Consider the following 17,172-nt stretch of genomic DNA (forward strand, 5'->3'; position numbering starts at 1 on the left):
TCCATTTGAGAAAAAGCTGTCATTGGTGGGGAGAGCTGGAGGGCTCCTAATCTCCGTGCCAGGAAGTCTGAGGGCCTCAGGAAATGATCAGATTAGAGCTCTTCAGCTGCATTGCCGGTGCTAACTGCCAGCCGGGTGATGTGCTCAATTCAGCCGGGTGATGTGCTCAATTCAATTTACAGCAATTAAGGTGACAGCAACAAATGCTCAAAAGTCGTATTTTAAAGCAGATCCATGGAAAGAAATAGGCATTGCCTGTGCTTTTTCATCCTGCAATGTTAAAATGATGAGAAGGGAAATAGTCCCAACTGTGGGGAAGAAGAGCGTGCGCACCAACACACAGGAAATGGTGGCCGTAAAAAGCATGGTCTAGGACTAAGAAGCCTAGTGAGGTCAGAGGATCACAGCTTGGCAGCCTACAGAGACACATCCCTATTGCACTTCCTTCCCTGATCTGCAGATGTCTGCTACTCCTGTTAGCAACTGAGGGACCCATGGGAACTGAGATCTCAGGGTAGCTTTTTGGGTCCCCTTGTGATTAAAATCCTGAGTCTTTGTTTTTAGCCCTGAGTCTTCTAGCCCAGGTCACAATGGAAAAATAGGAAAATGTGCTTAATAGCGAGAAACTACATGGCCCTGGGCCTTTGAAAATGATCTGAAGATGCTGATAACATCTTAACTCCCTTCTTATTATGTTACAGAGCATGAAAAAGAAATTAGTTTGCTAAATCCGAGGAGAAATATACCAATAAGTATATTTAAATATAAAAACCAAAATTATCCTATTTTTTACAGCTCTAAAACCCCTACAATGATTGAATATTTCATTGCTTCTAAAAACTGAAGGCACTAATATATTTTGTATAAACCTACAAACTCTTGATTGGATGTATATGGCAACTTGTTTTTCTGAAATTCTAGCTAAATAGTACAGAGAAATTGCTATGTGTTGCCTCATGAAACAAATGATGTATTTTGCTGATTTGAATCATTTTGATTTTATTCAAAATAAGTTTCAAAAAAGATTCATGTTATTACAATAATATCTAGGAACTAACTCTGAATGTATTCCTAAGGCCAACAGGAACCTTTATACCTGTTGTATTTTGCTTTGGGAAGCGTCTATATGGCTACTCTCCCCTTGGATCCATATCCAGCATACTTGTGACAAACATCAGTTTCTAGTCCAATGCTTTGTTCCCCGTGATAAGGAACACAGGCAAAGGAGTTGTTCAAATATCCACAGTCTGAAATTTCTCTGGCACTCATTTACTTGGCAGTTAGTATTGATTCTGTTATGGAACCAGGCTGGAACGCTGGCGGAAAAACTAAGTGGCACTCCAAGATCTTGGGGGATCGGAGATTTATTTAACACTGGCAGGCTCAGAGGAGACCATTTCTCCAAAGATCTGAGCCCCAAATGCAAGCAAGAAGGGTAATTTATAGTTGTCAGCCTCTATATTTGTGGAAGGGTTTTTGCGCACTTGGCAAACAGGGCTAGAAGAACCCGGAAGAGGGGTTTCTAAGCCAGAGACCAGAGCTTGTTTTAGTCCCATCGGCCATCTTATGGTGTAAAACTTTATTCATTTTCTCAACAATTCCACAAATACTTATTGACTGCCCAGTATGAGCAAGACTGGGAGCGAGGCTCTGTGGGTGATCAAAACATAAATCTAGTGAGAAGGCTAAAAATTTTCCCATGATAACCTACAGAAGGTATTGGCCAAACATATCTACTGTAGTCATGCCTAAATGGAGAGAAAAAGGTTGTAAGATTTCATTTTCCTTTGCTTGGTCACTAATGTCTTCACTTCCAATCTTAGTTTAAGTTAAAAACCTGCATTTGCAACTTGAGAAGTTCACTGCTGTTGATCTTTCTAGGCAGCCATGAATGGCCTGGGTGGAAGCTCAACTTATAAAATACTTAAAGATGAATGTTTGAATTCCAGAAACCTAACTCCGTGACAAATCCACTGGGAACAAAATGCCTTTTAGCAGAAGGAAGCTGGAAGACATGTGGTTAAGCTATGGAGAGCATATGGAGAGTAGAGGTCAAGGGGATGGGGTGGGGAGAGTGCCTGCATTCTGTGCTCCTGTCCTACATGTCTACTCTAGAGACATTTCTGACAACAGAATTTATAAATCCTTTGGCTGTACAAACCTTAGTATAACATGTTTTACATCTATTGTGATGCTTTTGTTAATAATTTCTCTACTGTGGTTTCCTCTGGGGCAGGACCCAAATTTTATTCTTTATAGATTCTGCAAGTACCTGGCTCATGTTAGACAGAATTATTGTTTGACTATCACTATGTCATCCACACTCTCATAATTCTCACTGTAGTGTTGGTCCTTTTTCTTAGAACAAACTCCTTTCTGGGTGCCTGGGTGACTCAGTCAGTTGAACGTCCGACTCTTGATTTCTGTCCAGATCATGATCCCAGGATCTTGGCATCAAGCCTCATGTTGGGCTCCATGCTGAGTGTGGAGCCTGCTTAAGATTCTCTCTCTCTTTCTCTCCCCTTACCCTGCCTCTCCCCCCAACTTGCGTGTGCTCCCTCTCTCTCTCTCAAATTAAAAAAAAAAATTTTAAGAGCAGTCTTTTTCTTCTCTAGTCCCTGCTCCTCCTCTATACCTATCCTACTCCTAGCTCCTACCCTTTCTGCAACCTGAAAACTTCTACACACCCTTGAAGTCTGAGCTGAGATATAGCTGTCTCTGGAATCCTTTTCCCACCATGCATGGCCTCCAGAATCAATCACTGGTCCTCTCTGTGAGCTTTCAGGTCATTCTGTAATACCTCTGCCACAGTATTTAGCACACTGTGTTGATTGTCTGTGTCTGCTAATACCAAGAGAAACCCCATAAGTGCAGAGGCCATGTCTGGTTCACTACTGAATGCCCAGCACATAACGGTCATTCCATAATATTTCTTGAATAAATGAGTGAATGAACATATCTGTTAGAATGCATCCTTTCCATTAACTAGATGAAATGTTTTACTAATTTAACATATGTTGTAGAAAATTAGTGAGATTTCCATTACCTGTTCTTACACCTACTACTCTTCCCTCTATCCTACCTGAAAACAGGTCCCAAGAAAATTCACTGCTTTATCTAGCCAGTCCCTAGACATTCACACACATGGTCACATTCTAAACACAGGCAATTAACTCTAAATTATACCCAAATAAAAATGCATAAACATCATATGTAGGCCAAAGCTTGGGGCATCATAATAAATCAAAATATAGGGAGGAATTTCTAATGGGTGAAGCACTTCCCTTCTAAGAGGTGGGGATACATTCGTAAGAACTTATGTACCTAGCAGACAAGGAGGATTTCTCATCAGAGAGGCTGCAAATGGTTGTGCAACTTGGCAGAGTACTGCTTACATAGACTAAGTCATGAGTAGCACCCTCTAGAGGGGTGCCACAAAGCAGTTGTGATAAAGCTCTAGCCTTTGTGAGTGACTATGGGAAAAATCCACGCTGTTTTTTGCAGCGCAGGAAGTAACTGATTTTATCCTCTTCTGGGGAGAATGGGCGGTAGAAAGAAAGGTAACTATTGGCCATTCCTTTCCATCGTCTTTGTAACAACTCTCCTCGTTTAAGAGGACTGGGGAAAGCCAAGCTGCTAGAGTACAGGTGCCACACACAGAGGAGACACTAATTACATTTGAGTTGGTTGATGGATGTACCACAAAATATACATTTAGAGCAAAATGCAGAGGATGATGTAATGGTAGCCAAAGTTCTCAACTTACTCTGACATACTAGTCCTTCTTTTCCTCTTCTCTCACACTTAATTTTAAAATGTTCAGAAAGTATAGTACAATTAAATTTCTAGTAAGTAGACTATGTAACTTAATCATGAATTGGAAGAATTTGTGATATTAAAAGGAAATATTGTATGAAAACTGATTTTCAAGAACCAATTAATAATGATTCCCTTAATATTGTAATCTACTTTGACATTTTATTTGACCTTGGCACATAACCGGTATCTGATAAATAAAAAGGTGACGAAGGATATTTCATCATTCCTCCTTTGAAAATATGATGAGTTTGTGTCTCTTGACAGTGTTGAATAGAGAAAATAATTGAAATTTTTGCATCCATATAATTTTTCTGAATCTTGATAATTATGGTCACTGAGGTATCTTCTTATATATTTTTTATTTGATACCTGTTTTTTTTTTCTGCTTTTCCTTATCATCCATCCCCTATTTTGGAAACATTTTATAGATATTTTTTAATTTAATTTTTTTAAATTTACATCCAAATTAATTAGCATATAGTGCAACAATGGTTTCAGGAGTAGGTTCCTTAATGCCCCTTACCCATTTAGCCCATCCCCCCTCCCACAACCCCTCCAGTAACCCTCAGTTTGTTCTCCATATTTATGAGTCTCTTATGTTTTGTCCCCCTCCCTGTTTTTATATTATTTTTGTTTCCCTTCCCTTATGTTCATCTGTCTTGTCTCTTAAAGTCCTCATATGAGTGAAGTCATATGATTTTTGTCTTTCTCTGACTAATTTCACTTAGCATAATGCCCACCAGTTCCATCCACATAGTTGCAAATGGCAAGATTTCATTCTTTTTGATTGCCAAGTAATACTCCATTGTATATATATATACCACATCTTCTTTATCCATTCATCCATCGATGGACATTTGGGCTCTTTCCTTACTTTGGCTATTGTTGATAGTGCTGCTAGAAACATTGGGTTGCATGTATCCCTTGGATAAATACCTAGTAGTGCAATTGCTGGGTTGTGGGGTAGTACTGTTTTTAGTTTTTTTGAGGAACCTCCATACTGTTTTACAGAGTGGCTGCACTAGCTTGCATTCCCAACATTTTATAGATTTTTAAATCCAACTTTTAATACCAGCTTTGAGAACTTACAGCTTCTTGCCACAACATAAAAAAAAAAAAAGGAAGATACTTTCTGAAAAATAACTGTGCTATGTAAGATATTGTTAGTCTAAAAAATTTCAATACAAAATTACAAAAATTGTTGAAATTTTGTCTCTTATATGTTTTGAATTGACCTTTTTCAGGCATATCTTTACCACAAACTTTTGTCAGCTGAAAACATCTTATGCAAGTTGGTAATCTTTAGCAGTATAAAAAATGTGGTTTTCTTGAAATTTTGGAAAGATAGAAATAGAAACAGTGTAGTTTTCTAGTCTTTTGAAACATCCCTATAAGAATAGAGAAACTAGGACAGAAAAACGTAAAACTCACAGACAATATCTATAACAAAACCAGGTGACAAGGTTTCCCACGAAACCTTGAAACAAGTGAATGAGGACAAACTAATGACCATTACAAGAGCCACATAGTATTAGCCTCTAGGTTAGAGGACGTAAGGGGACGTTGATAAACCTAAGAAGAGGAGAAGACTCCAATCTCCAAAGCCTCCAAATCACTGAGAAGCAGAATGGGCCAATACAAGAACAGCTGAAATTGTGAGGGCTTTTTGCCATCCAAATCTCTGCGAATCACAAGGGATCCCCCTACAATAAGGTCTGAAGGACTTGACTAATACAGTCAAGGCTCTATAAATCCTGGAGGTACTATCTGAAGTCCCCTTGGGTAAATTAGGAGAAACTGCTGGGAAGAGACTCTAACACCCAGAGCAGATGAGTAGAGGTAAAGTTTCAGATAGAGGAGAAGAGATCTCAGAAAGTATGCGGTCATAATTTTGAATGCTTCATGAAAATAATCAGAAAGTCAAGAGACTTTGAAACTAAAAGATATCCTGACCCATCGTTCTGTCAAAAAGGTTAAGAAAACCAACTTTGCTTAAAAATAAATAGCAACAGACAGGTGTCTCCATTAATTGCAATACAAAATGATTGTAAGAGCACAGAAAATTAGCATGTCAGGAGGGTGTGCCCACAAAACAGATGAAAGCATTACACAATCTGCAGAATATTGAAATTAATATTACTTAATACTAAAATTAAGAACATCATAGAGGAGAGAGAAAATATAAGTCAAAAGTAAAAAAAAACAAAAAACAAAAAAACAAAAAAAGACCTCATAGTGCATGTAACTGCACACCCCAAAGAAGAAAATCAAAGCAATGAAAGCAATGGAAGAAAACAGATATGGGTACAAAGCATTCTAATTCAAGAAAACATTCCTGAAAGCAAAATGAAAAAGACTTAAGTTAAAAGAAAGACTCCTTAAAAAAAAAAAATGAAAAGAAAGATTCCTTGTCCATATCCATGCAAAAAGAGCAAGTCGTGTATTTGGAATAGAAAGCCAGATGGAGAGAGAGGAGGGGGCAGAAGGAGGGGCGAAGAATGAGGAGCTTCATGTAAAAAGAGAATAAGAGACGCATGTAACCAGTCAGACTGTGTGGACCTTATTTGGATGCTGATTCAAACAAACAATTTTTAACATGTCCAAGACAATTGGATATTCGAAACACTGCGGTTTTGAAAATATTAAGGAATTGTAATTTATAGGTATGATAATGGCATTGTAGTTATGAGTTTTAAAAGATCCTTTTTTTTTTTTAGAGAAAACTCCTTATTTATAATGAAATTATGTGATGTCTGATACTTCAAAATTAAAAAAAAAGAGAATGGAAAATAATTGATTGGATAAATAAAACAGCATTGGCCATGAATTAATAATTATTGAAGCTGTGTAGCAATTACACAGAATGGTTCATGGTATGTTGCCTAGTTGGTATATGTTTAACACAATTCTCAATACAAAGTTTAAAAAGAATTTTTTTTGTCCTCAAATAGGATGGACAGTTCAAGCCAAGGCAAGATAAATGTTTTTCATTTTCTTAAACCCAAAATTTCTAGAGTATCAGCTTATGGAAATATTTCCCCTGGTGTTATGCTAGCCTGTTGGGGCTGTTTAGATGTATCTTCCTTAACATTAACTTAATTAAACTGTTTTCACATCTACTCCACTGAATGCATATTTCTGAGAAGCATTTCATGGTTATTAGTATTATTATTTTTTTTTAGGATTGTGGAAAAGGGATATTATAGTGAACGAGATGCTGCAGATGCTGTTAAACAAATCCTGGAGGCAGTTGCTGTAAGTATGAAGTGACAGCAGTAGTGTAACTTTTGGTAAACTTTCCTTCTTACAGAATCATCAGTTAACTAGTGTACATCTGTGACCAGCCGTAACATTTACAACAAAACAGTATGCAATACTTTGTAGAATATATGTTGATAAATGTATATTTTCTATTGATTACTCCCTGAGAGATGCAGTCCTCCTGTATAATACCATAAGTTTGTTAAAATAATTTCCGTTATTATGAAATCCAATCAGACTTTGGTGCTGGTGCCTATACTTGTTCTCTTCTCTTTCTTTCCATTTCTTGAGTTTGTTTCCTTATTGTTTTTGTTATTTGGCAGGGAAGTGGAGGAAGGTTGAATGTGACAAATATAGATCTTGGAGCATAGAGATTATTGATTTTTCTTTCAAGACAAGTAATAAATGAATTAAAGTTAAAAATACTGACAATTGTATTTTTTAAAGGAAAAATATAAGTTAATGTTTCTAACTAGAATAAAGGTTTGAAAGTTGATGATAGAAACATGCATACACATTTACAGAAATATGTAATTTTGAGAAGCTTGTTTGGATTGAATTAATAAGGAAACATTTGCCTAGATGAAACAGACTCCACTGATGAAATTTTTCCCATATGTTTAATGGTGTCTGATATGTGCTGGAACACTTTGGTGATTATTCATTTATTGAATATAAAGTCAGAACAAATTACTCTCTGAACAAACAGGATGAAGCCCAAGCGGAGATATTTATCAGCATTAAAGAGACAAATCTATAAAATATACTCAGAATTAAGATATACTCTATTGTGTGGAGTCAATTATCTAACTAAAATCATCATTCAGTATCTTGAGAAATCAACCACAGTGACAAGATGACATGTCCTGTGAATTTTACCCCAACCAAAACAGAAAGGAGGGAAGGAGGGAAGGGAGCCAAGGAGGGAGAGAAGAAGGAAAGAAAGTAAGAATGACTCTGATATCTAACTAGCTTATCTATCATTGATGAAAAGGAAAAACAGTCTTCACAATCTCCACAGGACTCCTAGAGATAGCAGATCTGTGGTCTGACCAAATCCATGATTGAGCTATCAACACCAAGTTCAATTGGATATATAGCCCAGTCTTTCCAAATTATTCCTTCCTATACAAGTGTTTTGGTCTTTTTGCTGTGGTAGGGTATGAAAAGTTTGAAGGTGGAGAGGATGCCCTGGAATTTTACTCTAAATATACAGTGCAGTTCCTGATTATATGAATATTTTATTTCAAATTCATCCTCTTACCATACCCAAAATAACCCCTCCACTCCAGAGTTTTCATCACACGCAGTATAGTTACCATCCCTGGTTTCTTAAGCTTGCCAGCTTGGGAATGATTTTTAGCTCTTCCATTACCTTCTCTCCTCATAGCCACCTTTCCAACTTCAGTGGGGTCTTCCTTCTACTGCCCCTGAACCTAATCCTGCTCCCTACCATGCGATGACTGCTCCTGAGTGCTTTATTAAACAAACAAGCAAACAAACAACCACTTCTAGTTACTTCCAGTTCCTGTCATTAAATATATAAGTCTAGAATTCTCTTTTTCAGTCCTTGTTTTCATCTTGTCACTTCTGAGTTCAATAATGGCAGTTATTTGTAATTTAAATTTTTAAATTTTTTATTTTTTTTAATTTAATTAATTTTTAAATTTCCATTTATTTATTTTTTTTTCAACGTTTATTTATTTTTGGGACAGAGAGAGACAGAGCATGAACAGGGGAGGGTCAGAGAGAGAGGGAGACACAGAATCGGAAACAGGCTCCAGGCTCTGAGCCATCAGCCCAGAGCCCGACGCGGGGCTCGAACTCACGGACCGCGAGATCGTGACCTGGCTGAAGTCGGACGCTTAACCGACTGCGCCACCCAGGCCCCCTCCATTTATTTTTGAGAGAGAGAGAGTGCGAGCGAGCAGGGGAGGGGCAGAGAGGGAGACGCAGAATCCAAAGCAGACTCCAGGCTCTGAGCTGTCAGCACAGAGCCTGACATGGTGTTTGAATTCATGAACCACAAGATCATGACCTGAGCTGAAGTCAGATGCTCAACCGACTGAGCCACTCGGGCGTCCTTTATGTCTTTCTTAAATACCCATTTAAAAACTTCGTTTTTCGGGGTGCCTGGGTGGCGCAGTCGGTTAAGCGTCCGACTTCAGCCAGGTCACGATCTCGCAGTCTGTGAGTTCGAGCCCCGCGTCAGGCTCTGGGCTGATGGCTCAGAGCCTGGAGCCTGTTTCCGATTCTGTGTCTCCCTCTCTCTCTGCCCCTCCCCCGTTCATGCTCTGTCTCTCTCTGTCCCAAAAATAAATAAACGTTGAAAAAAAAAATTTAAAAACTTCGTTTCTCATTACTATATATGATAGATTATCTATTTAAATAAACATGCTGGCAGTGGCCCACTGTCAATTTATCCAAATCACGCAGGCAGCTGGTATAACAGTTAAGAGGACTTAGGGAGTCAGAGCTTGGTTCAGTTTCGAGATATGTGAGCTTGGGCCCTATCACTAAACACTTCTGAGCCTCAGTTTCCTCATGTAAAATGGGCATAATATTTAACCTAACAGAGTAGTAGAAAAGACTAAATAAGCTGATAGCAATGTTCAAAAGAGAGGGAAAAGGGCAAGCAACTTCAGACTCAGTATATTCGTATAAAGATGTATTAGATGTTGAAAATCTATACGTACATCCCTACTCCCCAGCTAAGTACTAAAATCAAAAACAATTGACAATAGTCAGTGCTCAATAAATATTTACCAACTAAACAACTGAAAATGCATCAAAATAGAAATAGTCACTATTCTGTGTTTTGTCTTTCTAGATGCTGATACATTTAGTGAAACATGCTTACTATCATTTTTCTGCTCATTTCATATGAAACAAAGCTTTCTTTATAACTTGCTTCCATTCATGAGATTCTTTTCTCTCCCTTACTATCATTTAATTCTTTTCCCGTCATTCAAAACGCACCTTCTTCAATATGTTCTTTCTGGCTGCTTCCATCCATTTAGGTCAGCGCTTGATTCTTTTGGTTTATCACAGTGGGCATACTTCAATTTAGTGATACTCAGGTAGCTGACTGAGAGAACCCTGTCCTTATTCAGCGAATGAGAAATGAATGCTTTCATCATCAGACTTTTTCCACCTATTGGAGTTACACCAATTAAGGAATAAAAGGGCCCCCAACAGGGAGGGATGCCCCAGATAGGGGTACCTCACATAGAAAAGAGGGCCTAGACTTTCAACTCTATTCCAGATCTTGCAAGATGGATTGATTAGTCTACTACTAATTGTCAATTTAAAGCAAACAAACAAAAAACTTGTTATTCTATCTACTCAGAAAGCTCCAGTTTGAGAAGTTACCGAGCAAAGGGGGGGGGGGGGACAAAAAGAGAAAGAGGCAGGCTGAGAAATAGACTCTTAACTCCAGAGAACAAACTGATGGTTACCGGAGGGGAGGTTTGTGGGGAGATGGGTTAAATAGGTGTTGGGGATTAAGGAGTGCACTTGTTGTGATGAGCCCCAGATGATGTATGGAACTATTGAACCACTATACTGTATACCTGAAACTAGTATTACACTGTATGTTAACTAACTGGAGTTTAAATAAAAACTTACATAATAAAAAAAAGTACTAAATAAAGAAATAAGTAAGAGCAAAGAAAAAAAAAGTAGATTGCCACATTCAAGTCACTCTTTGAAAGAAGTTTTACAAAAATTTTCACTGATTGCTACAACTAAAGATTAACTTAGAGAAAAAAGTAATAATTTTCCTAAATGTTTCCACAGGTAGAATAAGCAAGCAATTTAAAACTTATGGGAAGTGGCTGACATTTATGAAATAGTTTATTGTCAACTACATAGCTATAGATAGCTATAAAAATAGGACAGTTGGGAACTCAAAGTAATCAGTGATACATCTCACATTTCCTCTGGATCACACACTTAGAAGACTATATCTAGGCTGGCTTTTGAAAGCACAGAAGCAGAAAGCTTGAAGATTGAAAAGTTCTTGGGAAATATGTTGTGTGGATAATTATACCTCTTAGGTAACAAATCTCACAATCCTTCCCTTCCTCCCCACTTCATCCCAATTCTTGCCCCAAATATTTCACAGTATTTGTCTGACTGTAATCTTGCTCCTTCTGCTTTTTAGCTTTAAATAGAATTTATGAAAGCTTTTAAAGTGAATGTGAAAGATGTTTCCCTCTTTGAGTTTGAATTCATCCAGTTAGTCTTTGAGGGCAGATCATTAAGCCTTCTTGAGTATTCTATCTTCCTGAAATGAATTCCAGGTAGTCCCAAATTAGATGGTCTAGGTCAATCTGGACAGTTTGGAAGGGTCATCACGTCCTCATATGTCAGAAAGCACAATGCCAAGTCTTAAAGCCCTCCTTTTCCATTTACTTACAAAGATAATCAGGGAATAGTCCAACACCTCTGATGTCTCTTACTGTTGCCACCATGTCCAGTCCTTTTCTTGTTCTCCCTGATATCCTACTGTCCCTCTATTTCCAAAAAGAATTACTGTCTCCTTTTTGCCCCACTCCTAATGCCACTTTCCATCTTTTTTCTAGCCACAACTCTCTTAGGTATGTCTTAGTTTCAAAGCCATGATTTGAGCACCTGGAGAAACTTGTACATATAGAGTATATATTGAATTTAATAAAATAGAAGGAAATGGTTGAAGAACTTAAACATGTCTGCTGCCCTAGTACATAGATTTGGGGTTAGAATTATTTTGAATATTGTGATAGTAGGGGTAAAGAGTTGCAAACAAAAGCATCTAACCTTTTAAAGTTGTGGAAACCAAAATGGTATCTGAACATTGAAGTAAAACAGGAAGTGGACGTGAAAAAGATGAAATATTCCAGGCTTCTTGTGGTAAAAATTTTTAAAACCTATAACCTCCCCTAAAAAAGGACAGATTTTTAGGGGTTGATTGTGCACACATCCCTGCCTGGAAGGATTATCAAGGCAAAGAGGATTTCAAAAAATGACATCTAGTTAATTGTTCTTCTCAGGATTGAGATGAGTGTGTTCACTATTGCAAAAGCTGGTTGAAGTGTCATGGACATGATGTGACTGAGTAGATGTGGTCTGATTCTTGTTTGATGACCTCAGATTATAGTCATTACAGATTTATTCATAGCTATTCTGTCAGGTTTCTGTTGATTAGGGCACAAGATTGACAGGTTCATTGACTTTGGAGCAGGAGAACTGGCTAATCTTAAGTAAGGGTGGGGAATATTGTCTAGTTAATGATGGTGGTATCCAAAAACACAAAAAGGAAATAATGTAACAAAGAGGAATACTCACAGTGTCCTTATGAAGTCAGCAAAGGCATGGATTGTGTCTGTCTCTATACATGACCTATTAAGATTAATGTGAATAAAAAGAGAGAGAGAGAAATAGGGGAATTCAGGCTATAAGGGAATATAGTTTTAAGAAAGGTAACAAGTTTTAATTATGTTTAGAAATGCTTATTCCAAGCAGGTTTGTATAGACCATGAGACGAAGGATATTACCATATCATCACAATACCTTTTTGATTTTAAACAACCTTACTCTAATTGGTAATTTGGCCTATTTTCCATTCCTGTGACACTGTAGTGCGCATATATGTATTCTTTTCCTCAGATACTGAATGATCTGAAAAGCTAAAATTCAGAAAAAGCTGAGCAAAGAATTCTACCACCCACAAAGGGGTCTCTAGGAGGACAAGGTCTTCTTTACACCGATATAATTTATGTGCGACAGCCTCTACCTATGGGCTACCAGGGTAGGACTCTCGGCTGGAAAGATTCCTTTGACAGTGATCTCGTTTTAAGAAAGAATGATTGTGTGGGAAATATCAAAGTGTTGTGGTTTGAAGGTGAACAGTGATCTTTTCTTTGTAAGTGTGCTTCTCTCCAAGGATGGTAGAGTGACTAAGGTTAGATTCTACTTAACTATTTCCATGTTCTTCCATTGTTTGTTTATTGGAAGATGGGGGCAGGACCATGAAATTTATTTCCTTCCTCTCTGGTAATAGTTCTCTGCCCAAAAGCTGAAGAATTCCCTGTCTTGAGAGAATGAAGTCCTATTTTGTGTTGTATGTGTATCTACAACTTCTAAAGTCTTTGGCCCATAAAAATGAATTTTTATTTTGGGAATGGCCAATTCAGATGTAGTGTTAAAAACATGAACAATTCTCTCAAATAGTCAGGTAGAATATTTTTTCATTTCTAGAAGGAGAGCATTCAAGCAATGTTATAATATTCTGTTAATGTCACTCTTTGAACATGGAATTTTTATTTTCTTATCATTAAATCATTCAGGAACAAATTTTGCAAACGTTTTACAAAATATTTTTATCTGCCTAATAAATGAGAAATATGTGATTCAATGAAGATGTCAAATTAACATACAGGCATAGGCCTAGATCATGGCCTATGCACATTGTACCAGTCATGGAAACAGATGGTTAACTTGGTTTTCTTATTTTAATCACTGTCTTCCATCCCATCTCAAGGGTTTAGCTCCTGAATGAGGAATGCTCACAAATGTCCAGTTTGCTCACTTTGACTGAGATGTAGAATTTCTCAGTGAGGACAGTGGGAACACTAGTTTCATTTGGGCAAGGCAGCTCTTTATAAGTGGTTAGCATCCCTGGCTGTCTTAACCTATTCTGGTTGCTGTCACAGAATACCGTAGGCTGGCTTAAACAATGAACATTTATTTCTCACAGTTCTGGAGGCTGGGAGCTCCAGACCAGATGCCAGCGTGGTCGGATTTTTGGTGAGGACTGTGTTCCTGATTTACAGACTGATGCCTTCTTTCCACATCCTCACATGGTGATGTGAGTGAGCTCTGGTTCCTTCATTTTCTTATACAGGCGCTAATCCCTTCATGGGACTCCACCCTCAAGACCTGAGATCTAATTACCTCCCACGGCTTCACCTCCAAATACCATCACACTAAGGACTAGGACTTCAACATTTGAATTCTTGGGGACACAAGCATTCATCCACGGTATTAGCTTCAATAAAATGAATGCCAGGTAGAGACCCAGATATTGTGACCACAGACAAGAAAAAGAGTTTCACACAATTTCCAACGCATCTAAGTGGAACCTTCTCCTTATTCTGTTTGTTCTCTCTCTCTCTGTCTCTCTCTTTCAACCTCTCTCCCTTCCTCCTTTCTTCTCTTCTTACCTCTCTTTACCTTACAAATTCCAGAGAATCATTACCGTCCGAAGATTCAAATGTAAACAACATTTGCAGTGCTAGACACCCTAACAATTCCTATTAACTTTTTGGCCTACTTTAAAGAAAATTTTCAGTACCATTATGGGTTTCAAAATGTTTTTTTGACCTAGGGCAAGAATATATTCCTCATTCCAATGTCCCACTTTATCATTCTACCTTTTGTAAATGTAACTTAAGGCCCCTCTGTGCTATATCCTCTTTATTTTTAGCTCATAAAAGAAGCATGGGATAAATCTCCTGTATTTAACATGCTGTATATTTAATATTAATCTTCCACAATTCCCAAGCCTTGGGATTTCTCCAGATTTTTTGGCTTAAAGTTTACAGGGCCTGATTTGCCAATTTTTTTTTTTCAAGGAAATACCGCCCTATTTATTTTCAATCTGTAAAATTTACCTGGAATGTCAGGGCTCTGCCTACTATGTTATAAACAGTTGGTGGAATAAATAAAAAACTACTTACCTATGTACTACACCCTTGAAAATAGTCAAAACTCAGATTTTACTAATAGGACATCCAAGTCGTTTAAAAAATATATAGGGGTGCCGGGGTGGCTCAGTCAGTTGAGTGTCCAGCTTGGGCTTAGGTCATAATCTCATGGCTCGTGAGTTCGAACCCCGGTTGGGCTCTGTGCTGACAGCGCAGAGCCTGGAACCTGCTTTGGATTATGTGTCTTCCTCTGTCTCTGCCCCTCCCCTGCTTGCTGTCTCTCTCAAAAGTAAACAAACATTAAACATTTTTTTAAGGGGCGCCTGGGTGGCTCGGTCGGTTAGGCGGCCGACTTCGGCTCAGGTCATGATCTCGCGGTCCGTGAGTTCGAGCCCCGCGTCGGGCTCTGTGCTGACAGCTCAGAGCCCGGAGCCTGTTTCAGATTCTGTGTCTCCCTCTCTCTCTCTGACCCTCCCCTGTTCATGCTCTGTCTCTCTGTCTCAAAAATAAATAAATGTTAAAAAAAAATTAAAAAAAAAATTTTTTTTAAATAAAAGGTATATGTAAGTTGCATAATTGTATTGGCAATGTCCACCAGGAAAATGAATAGTTTACACACATAACTTGGGATGCAGACAAGGATTGGTCACATTTAACTGTCTTTTGTTTTCTTTATGGGGCAGTTTATACTGAACTGAAAGTATAACAAGACTTTCAGTTCTAAATTTGACCTACGTGTTGGAGATTATTGCATTGTCCTTTCTGTGGTCATCGGTTTTCCTCACATTTACTTTTTGTTATTTAAAAGACTGCTTGAATCTTTGGGATCCTTCATGATTTAGAAGAGAAAAACAGGGGCACTGGGGTGGCTCAGTCAGTTAAGTGTCTGACTCCTGATTTTGGCTCAGGTCATGATCTCTCACAACTCATGAGATCAAGCCTCGTATCAGGCTCTGTGCTGGGAGTGCAGAGCCTGCTTAGGACCCCCCCCCCCACACACACACACACACACTTGCTTGTGTGTGTGTGCTCACACACACTCTCAAAATAAATTTTTAAAAAAGAGAGAGAAAAACATACATCATATCATAGCATTTCCTCACCTAACCCTCCACTGTCTCCCTATCACACTCACCCTTCTATGTGTGACCCTTAAAGTCCTGCCTGGAAAGTCTCCTTGCGGACCTTATGATTCTCTTTCCATGTGCCTTCATTCATGGCACTTAAGTGACCTTTTATTCCTCCAATATGAGAAATTGTAGTCCTTGGAACTTTGAATTCTTGTTTGAAACTAGAATATAAATTCCCTGAGGGTTTGGACCCCATTGTACTATGTCCAATGTCTGGAATATTTCCTGATACATATTGAGTATTCTGTAAATATTTGTTGGATGATTTGACTGGCCAAAGATTCTTACTTTATTCATTAATTCATTGATACATTCACTCACCACCTAAACAAACTACAAGTATTTATTGAGCATATACTTAGTCCCTACTGCTGTGGAGTCATGAAGAGACATGTGGCATGTATGTGCCAGGAGTTTATGTTCTTTAGTTCATCACTTGCTAAATACAGAATACTCAGTATGTTAATTTTCTATTACTAACTGCCACAAATTTAACAGCTTAAAACAACTCATTATCTCACAGGTCTGTAGGTGTGAAGTCCAGTGGGCTCTACTGGGTTCTCTGCCTAGAGTCTCACAGGGTGGAAATCAAAGTGTTGGTCAGATGGGCTCTTATCTGTAGGCTCTAGGAAGAATCTGCTTCCTTGCTCAATTCAGGTTGTTGGCTAAATTCACTCTCATGTGGTTGTATGACTGATGTCCCTGTTTCCTTACTTCTTATCAGCCAGGAACTCTCAAAAGCTGCCTGCATTTCTTGGCACATGCCTCCCTCCATTTTCAAAGCCAACTAGAGAGCTTCAACTCCCTGTTTTTCTTTTCTGTTCCCAGCCAGAGAAATTCTCTGCTTTTCAAGGGCACATGAGATTTGATTAGGCCTACCTGAATAATCTCCCTTTTGTCATTTAATTTAATATAATCATGGAAATGCTACCTCATCATATGCATAGATTCCACCCACGTTCACAGGGGAGGGCACTTAATATGGGGGCTAAGTCCATAGAGTGGTCATTCTTAGCATTCTGCCTATTCCACCCAGACCAACCTACTCTTAATAATCACTGTGTGATGCATGAGGTTTTTAACATAATGCATTTAACCTAATCAACTCCAAACATGGTTTCTGTAGGAAAGTAAATTAGGAGCCCAAAGGCTGACCCAGACATAAGGATAAATTCGAATGTCATTGGTTTTCAGTCCTTTCAGAGACTCATTCACTGACAAGTGTTTTGGTTTGTTTGTTTTCTAATGTGTAGCACTTATTCTGTGTTCTCATG

The 17,172-nt window shown here is 38.3% G+C and overlaps 1 protein-coding gene across 2 annotated transcripts in view; it reads left to right on the plus strand.

Annotated features, from left to right (window-relative positions):
* The window catches only part of CAMK4 (calcium/calmodulin dependent protein kinase IV), a 311,152-nt gene that overhangs the window by 236,223 nt on the left and 57,757 nt on the right, over window positions 1–17,172 (plus strand). For both annotated transcript variants that reach the window (XM_045034623.1, XM_003981193.6), the window contains one exon: window positions 7,002–7,074. In XM_045034623.1, the coding sequence (XP_044890558.1) occupies window positions 7,002–7,074 (73 nt within the window). The remainder of the gene's footprint in view (window positions 1–7,001; window positions 7,075–17,172) is intronic.

The sequence above is a fragment of the Felis catus genome, chromosome A1, assembly GCF_018350175.1.
Source record: "Felis catus isolate Fca126 chromosome A1, F.catus_Fca126_mat1.0, whole genome shotgun sequence".
Taxonomy (NCBI): domain Eukaryota; kingdom Metazoa; phylum Chordata; class Mammalia; order Carnivora; family Felidae; genus Felis; species Felis catus.